General features: G+C 40.4%; 1 protein-coding gene across 2 annotated transcripts in view; it reads right to left on the minus strand.

Moving 5' to 3' along the window:
* The window catches only part of LOC107724605 (ubiquitin carboxyl-terminal hydrolase 5-like), an 11,065-nt gene extending 3,618 nt beyond the window's left edge, over positions 1-7,447 (minus strand). The window contains exons 1-15 of one of the 2 annotated variants that reach the window (XM_016533606.1): positions 7,116-7,447; positions 6,525-6,653; positions 5,443-5,509; positions 5,189-5,316; positions 4,899-5,044; positions 4,604-4,788; positions 4,379-4,473; positions 4,110-4,303; positions 3,466-3,537; positions 2,796-2,886; positions 2,513-2,638; positions 2,267-2,420; positions 2,009-2,183; positions 1,835-1,923; positions 1,568-1,696 (exon numbers count right to left, since the gene is read on the minus strand). In XM_016533606.1, the coding sequence (XP_016389092.1) occupies positions 1,568-1,696; positions 1,835-1,923; positions 2,009-2,183; positions 2,267-2,420; positions 2,513-2,638; positions 2,796-2,886; positions 3,466-3,537; positions 4,110-4,303; positions 4,379-4,473; positions 4,604-4,788; positions 4,899-5,044; positions 5,189-5,316; positions 5,443-5,509; positions 6,525-6,653; positions 7,116-7,223 (1,888 nt within the window). In that variant the 5' untranslated portion in view covers positions 7,224-7,447. Of the gene's footprint in view, positions 1-1,510; positions 1,697-1,834; positions 1,924-2,008; positions 2,184-2,266; positions 2,421-2,512; positions 2,639-2,795; positions 2,887-3,465; positions 3,538-4,109; positions 4,304-4,378; positions 4,474-4,603; positions 4,789-4,898; positions 5,045-5,188; positions 5,317-5,442; positions 5,510-6,524; positions 6,654-7,115 lie in introns of both variants that reach the window. The other variant, XM_016533598.1, reaches the window with a different exon arrangement.
* Positions 7,448-7,753: the final 306 nt, after the last annotated feature.

A 7,753-nucleotide genomic window follows, 5' to 3' on the forward strand; every position in this document is an offset into this window, starting at 1 on the left:
TCATTGCACACAGCGTGATTGTGAATCGCCGACAGCTCCAGATATTTAGCATGCCAAATATTTTGCGGGCGTCGGCAACATGTCGGCGATTCCCTCAGATCGCGTCTTTGATAATTCACACTGCGTGATTGTCTCTCGCATGAACGAGCACCGACTTGCCTCCGATTTCAGGCATTTGTCGCGATTTCGCAAAACCTGTCGGCGAGTGAAAAATCGGGCTAAAATCGTGCAGTGTGAACTCGGCATTAGGTAGGCATGGTTGACTCTTAACTTTTATAAAGAATATCTCTTTGGATTTGAGACTTTAGTCTTTGCAACTTTACAGATCTTCTTTATGCACCAAGAGCTTGTAACACTCCAAAGAGAAAGGAAAAATTTAAATCACATCATATGACCCCTTTAAATATCCCTGCGTCCCAATGTGCATACTATCCACCCTATCTGCCCTAAATAGTATTGAAAATGACTATCACATAGAATTTAGCATGAATAGCGTGCACATTGGGACGCATGTCCAGCGTTTATCGGGTTGTGCGTCAGTAATAATGGTCCGTGGGGAAACGGTGTTCCGTGTGTAGTTACAGTAAATGGACTAAACGAAGCCTTATTTGCCTCGATGATTTTTTGTATTCGAGTTACTCAAGGAATCGTTTCAGCCCTATAAACGAGTGCCATCAGAATGAGTTCAAACAGTTGATAAAAACACCACAATAATCCACAACATGACTCCAGTCCATCAATTAATATCTTGTAAAGTGAAAAGTTGCACATTTGTAAGAAACAAATCAATCATTAAGACATTTTCTTCAGTGAAAAAGTCATCTCATCTGAATCAGAAGAGAAATATGCACAAAACAAGCACCATTTAAAAGTGAAAACGGTTCAAAACAGTTCTAACAAAATATGCAGGCAAATGGGAGAGAACAACAGGGGATGGAATTTTTCACTGGAGTAAGCATTATTATGGATTATGGACAGCTATTTGGTTTAAATATGAAGGATTTAAACGGAGCAGACCTTGATGCCTTAATGAAGGATTTGTTTCTTAGAAACATGCAGCTATTACTTCCTAAAATGTTAATTGATGGACTGGAGTCATGTTGTGGATTATTGTGATGTTTTTATCAGCTGTTTGAACTGTCATTCTGACGGCACCCATTCACTGCAGAGGATCCACCGGTGAGCAAGTGCTGTAATGCTGAATTTCTCCAAATCTGAAAATTTGCTGAAAATGTACTCACCCTTCTTTCATCGGGAACATTTTTAGGTGAACTATTCCTTTAAATCCAAAATAAATTACATTCAACTGAAAACAAAATATTAAGACTAACTAAGGCTGTATGAGATATCATTTATATATAGAGCAAACAAAGCTTTTACACTTTAATGAATATAATAAATTTAAAATAGACACTGTAAACAAAGAAGAAAGCAAAGGAAAAAAAAGAATGAAAGACGGGCTTAAGTGACAGACAGATGCAGTCGGAAAGAGGAGAAAAGACAGACTGACACAGCAGTGGGGAGTAGAGAGAGTCGTCCTCCTCGTTTCCGTGGGAACCCAGGATACCTTTAACCTCCACATCAGGGGTCATGAGAGGAGGTGGAGCCACCTCTGGCAGAAGCTCCTCCCCTGGCTGCTGTCCCATAGCATGGAGAGCGCTCAGATCCAGTGTGTCAGGAACGTCAATGCTCACATCTATTAAAATGATTACAAGAGTATATTAATATTCAGACAAGGGCCGTCAACCAATTAACAGGTCAGTTTTAAATGATGTAATTATTTGTGCAAAATGAACACGTTACATTCTCAAACAGCCAAAAATATATAATTCACCTAGTTTTTTAGGAACCCAATCCAGGCCGAAGGTGAATTTCTTAATTTGGATGACAAGATGGTCAGGAAATGAAGCAAAGCGAGTGGTCCTAAGAGACAAAGAGATATAAAGACACTAATACAAACAGAAGGAAACCAAAGACTAATTGAGAATTAAATTAATATTATTATTACTTTGTGGCAGTGGTTTTGGCTTGTACTGCAGAGCTCCAGAAATCTGTGAGTGTTTCCGGTTCGCTAAGAGCAGCAAAACAGGCAGCAAATGGGATCTGAGCACGTGGTGCGGCAGGGGGAGGGGCTCCAGATGAATCCGCCTCCTCCCTGCGACGCTCTGCTTCTTGTAGCTCCTCTGATAAACAGAAAGAGAAGATGATAAATGAGAGGAAGGATAAAACGGATTGGATACACAGAAGCATGCTATGAGTGTCTAACCCATATTAGTTGCCTGGTCCATGGGAACGGGCAGCTGGACTATGTAGTCCACTCGTTGGGTATATTTGGCCTTTTGTGACTGCTGGCATACGATCTTCTCCTCCACTAGGAAGCGGAAAGCTTCTGAGGGATTCATGCCTGACCGACAGTTCCTCTGGCCAACATAAACAAAACGCAAAATGAGTGAATGCAAAAGTAAGTAGTGTAAAACAGAGACAGCATCAGAGACCAAGTCGTCATCATTACCTCCACCATATTTATAAAGTGAAGAAGAAACTCCTGCGCATCCTGCTGCCGATTGGTAGAGAACTCAGGGTGGCCTCGTCCAACCAGAGCTTTGAACATGCGAGGTGCTATGCCAAGCTGGTCACCCTGTACAAAGAAAGTCATATTTATAAATGGCTTTTCCTGAACAAGCAGAATGCATTTCTGTATTTTTTTGCAAAAAAGGTCACATTCCGTACAAAATCTATTAATGAATGATTTAAACACAAATTTCATGAATGAGACCCAATATGTGTGTACATACCCTGGGTTCAGTAGAGGTACTGGGGTCGTCTCCGGGGTCAGGGGCCGGCTTAGAGTACTCTCCTGACAGAAGGCCATAACCCAGCTTTGCTCTGATTTTAAAGAGTGGAAATGGAGGTAGAAAGATACAAATTTTGGTTACTTTATAAAATCATTATAGTGTTTGAGCACTATGATTCAATCAAAGCAGATAATCATGTTTTTTCTCCTCTTTCTTTCAGGTAACAGGGAGAATTGATGTATGGTGACCTCTGCTGGATATATGATATTACTGAAGCCCCTGCAGTAACATCAGGACTAGAGAAAAATGTTGTCACTCTCATGTAGTTTTAAACCTGTATGACACTCTTTCTGCTGTGGAACATGACACTGTTCGTGAACACTGAAAAGTGGTTCCTAAAACTTGTACTGCTCTATATTCCAGGTTTTCTTAAGTCATGCAAGGGTTGTGTGAGAAACAGACCATAATTTGTGTATATTTAAACATTGGGCATCAAGATGTATTTGACACCAGTGATTAGAAACGACCCCTGTATTGTTTAGCCAAAATGGCTTGCCAAGTTTAAATACATGGAAGTGCAATTTGAAAGCTACTGAAGAGAGCAACATTTTGGGGGTGAACAATCTCTTTTAGACTAAAGTTTACTAGAGTTTATGGGACAGGTACTCACACTTGAGTCTTAAAATCCTGGGTAGGGTCACTGGGTGCCTCATTAAAGATCTTGTCGATGTTGGAAACGTATCTGAGAATCAACGAGAGAGAGAGAGAGAGAGAGAGGAAAAGATGCATTTAGAGAATTTATTTCAGCAGCAATAGTTCTTTATAAACATAAAAATACACAAAACATCCATGTGTAATACACCACCATTCAAATGTACGGGGTCAGTACGATTTTTTTATGTTATTGAAAGAAGTCTCTTATGCTCACTTAGGCTGCATTTATCTGAATAAAGTAATATTATGAAATATTACAACTCAATTTAATGTGAGTGTTCAGCAGCCATTACTCATGTCAGTGTCACATGATGGTTCAGAAATCATTCTAATATGCTGATTTGGTGCTCAAGAAACATTTATTACCAGTGTTGCAAAAAAAAGCATTTATTTGAAGCAGAAATCTTCTCTAACATTGTCTCTTTAGACCAATTTAATGCTGAATAATTTCTTCAAAAAAAAAACATCTTACTGCCCCCAAATCTTTGAACTGTAGCGATTATAGATGTTTTTATATCCATGACTGAAATATTGCTGAATCATCATGACAAAAACTCTAGAACAACACAAAGGCTGACAAACATTCTGAGAGGCACTGACTTGGTCTGGAAGTCTGGGATGGTGAAGAGCACTTGCATGACAGAGTTGAGGTAGCAGCTGTTTCCCAGGTTCTTCATACCGGTGAGCCCCGGGCCCCACAGGGGCCTCAGAGTGGAACCTGACTCCTGAATCACCTCCCACTCTCCCACACGCTGATTCACTGCGATCTCCAGCTCAGTCATGGTTCTTTCCGTCTAACAAAGTGAGAGGGAAACACTAAAAAACAGCTTCTTAAGCAGTTTAAGAAGAGATTTTTGAGATGACTGTACCTTTTCCATAGTCATCATATCGATGCCAAAGTGAGAAAGGTGTTCTGGAAGCTTAGAGTCTAATACCATATCATCTTCGTCATATGAATAGACATCTGCAGAGACAAATACATCACACAATGTCATCATAAAGATAGCCCTAGTTAACAGTAAAGCACTCAACTTTACTGGCTTGAAATATTCAACATCAGCATGATTCAATTCGATTTTGTGTGGCAATTCCACCTGCTCCGTCAGGTGTTATTGTGCCGAGTTTGACAGCCAATGGGTATCCAGTCTGCTGGTAGTACAGGAGGGCATGGTTATTCCCTCCTGAGCCATCAAAATATTTCCGCCCACAAAAAACCTTCCCGTCTGTCAGATTCATCCATAGGTTTTCCTGTAGGTCACAGACCTCACACTTCCAGCCACTGAAAGAAAGAAAGAAAGAATGTAAATGTAAAGAATCACTTACTCGCACTTTCTCCTGAGCTTAGCTGTACATATCAAATGTGTCTACAACATTCACACATGTATGCACCTCGGAGGGATTTTGACCCCATTGTCAAGTTGTTTAAGTTCAGCTGCGTATTTTGACTCCTGTCGCACTTCTCCGTCCCACTGCTGCACCTGCAAAGTGTGTGACACTGAGTCTGCTGCCTGCAGCCCCGCCATCGACAGAGACACCTGCAAACACGAAAGACACCAATACAACACAGCCAATCAAAGTCTGCTCTGTTATAAAGTATAAAGCATTCACTTAATTATGACTATATGTTATTACATAGTGAAAAATTATTTTTAAAAATACAATTTAAAAAAATGACTCACCCGTTCCCGAACAACATCTGGCATCGACGCTAGATCCTCTGATGTCACTTCCTGTCGGTCTGGGAACAGAACCACCTTGACCTCTTCCTCATACTGCTCCTGCTCAACATCAAACCCTCCCTCAATCCCTGCAAGAAACACATGCAAACTTTTCAGCCTTTTACATTTTATAAAATAAACGTACTCCCAACACAAAACTAAAATGTACTAAAATATGAAGCAAAGATTGAGGGCTAAAGAATGCAGGTATTTACCGATGGCTAGTCTTGTGGGCTTCTTTTTCGGAGGGTCACCTGATCCAGAATTGTTTTCATCCTCCTTCTGATACACAGACAAGGTTAGTCTATATTTGCCATGAATCAGCATATTAAATGCAGCGATATTACATGAAGATGTAATATGTTAAAATATTTTCTTTAATTCCATATGTAACATTTCTTCTTAAGGTTCAAGCATTTTCTTTTATATCATATTAGTTTACAAAGACATAAATAAGCCATGTGTATATTGATTTCCAGAAAAAGTCTAAAAATGCAATAGAGTGCCAGAGTGTCAGAATATACCCAAAAGACAAAAGTTCATGATTTTTGGTTCTATCCATAAGTTGCTTATTGGATTTTGATATGTGGGAGTGGCACTCAAAAGTGGAGACATGAACGTGAGCTTGCAAGACTAAATGATTGGAGAAGTCCTGTATATGACACCAAAGAAAAGTCTGTCGAGGTCATTGAGGATAAAACAATTTTAAAAAATTAAACATAGGCATGGACTAACTCAGTTAGGTCCTCTTCAGTGTTTTATGGAAGTGGGAGGGAACTTTTTTGGCATGTTTTACTGGCCGTGATTCTCGAATTGGTGGAGGTTTCTTTGGAGAATCATGGGTAATGTAATTTTTAACAAGGAATTTCAATGTTAAACATGCTTATTTTAAAATATCAGTTGAAATAGTCTGGGCTGATGGCTTCAACAAAAGCATATATCATTGATTAATAACCTTTTTGCTCACAGATGATCAGGCTTTAATGGTTTATAAATGATCGTTAAAAACCAATTCCCCTATGGAGAAAATAAATGGGATTTTTACTTCCAGAACCCAACTGTTGAACTTAAACATTGCTGTTTGTCCGACCAAACCTGATACAGACAGGCTGAACCAATGGCGTCTGGTTTATTATCTGGGATTATCTGTTTGTCTGGCCAGTGAAAGACAGGAGGAGTGTCCAGGAAACCTGTTTGACGCCCATCATTTTTTCTGTTTGGAGACTTCAAATATTTACGAACGTTTACTATTATTTATACATGCACAGAATGATGTGTCACGTGTTTATGTGCTTACCTGTGTTTTCCGGGTCCGGGTGATGTGCAGGTAAGCTCTCTGACCGGTTTTGGCGTGGTGTCTTTCTACATACTTACTTCCAAAGCCGAGAAAGCTGTTCATGCAGACATACAAGCCTCCCTCACTCTCCTGAAACAAAAGGAAAGAATTGTTTGAACGAAATACTGTTGGTCAGCACCATGCGTTCAGTGAGGCTGGGGCCGTCTCACGCGCATGATAACAGTTAACGTTACTGAAGCACACAGACTCATCCAGGAAAGAAACTCTGCAGCTACTAGCTCATGTTAGCGTTTTAACTAGTTCACAGCTAGCTAAAGTAGTATACATACGCTGATAGGCGAAATCAAGGGAAATTAGTGGTTTAATCAAGATGTGACCAAAGAGTGCAGAGTCAACATTACGATGATGACTCGCTTGACATAATGAAGGAAAAAAGTGCAAACTTGTGCACTCAATGAGCGCTAGTTAGCAAATATCACAAATAAGCATAATAATATAATCAAAACAGCAACCTTACGCAAATAAAAAACACAAAAATAAATCCCGAAAGTGCGCGATGACTGTGCAGTCGCGTGCTGCTGCTGAACTCACCGGGCTGGAGAATGAGAAGGCGCACTCGTCTTTGTGAACACGATCTCCGGGCCTCGGAACCCGAATCGTAGACAGAACCGACATCAATATCTCGCTAACCTCCGTCATTATCTGGCTAAACACGATTGGCCTTCACACGCTTGCTCGCCTGGGTTTTTTGGCCCCCGCTCCTGAAATACAGTCCGCTTGATGTCTCTGACAGCCCCCTTCTTTCGCTCAGTTTCCCTCAATGAAAAAAGCTGCTGCTGATCGAGTGTGTTTCATTCGGGGCCAGGGGCGCTGCACACACTCTCACCGCACGCATTACAGCCGCAAGTGTTTGACCGTAAAGAGCCAAAAATGCGCGCATATGAGTTTTACAATCCCTACTTAATTTAAACATAAAATGCTAATATGAGCATTAGCGTATTGCCTTCCATGCAAGAGTTAAATGATCGTTTAATGCAGTATAGCAATCTCGGCATAACAAATACTTTCCTTAGCAGTTCACCACTGAAGAGAAATAAACCTTTATTAATACTCATGTATTTTGTGTATTACGGTAAAATGGAAGCCATGACAGTTGTCAAAATGAGAAAGCGGAAATTTTTACCTCGTGTAAATAACAATACTGGCCTCATGCGGCTGGGAGTGTAAGT

The sequence above is a fragment of the Sinocyclocheilus rhinocerous genome, unplaced genomic scaffold, assembly GCF_001515625.1.
Source record: "Sinocyclocheilus rhinocerous isolate Xijiao unplaced genomic scaffold, SAMN03320098_v1.1 scaffold883, whole genome shotgun sequence".
NCBI lineage: Eukaryota > Metazoa > Chordata > Actinopteri > Cypriniformes > Cyprinidae > Sinocyclocheilus > Sinocyclocheilus rhinocerous.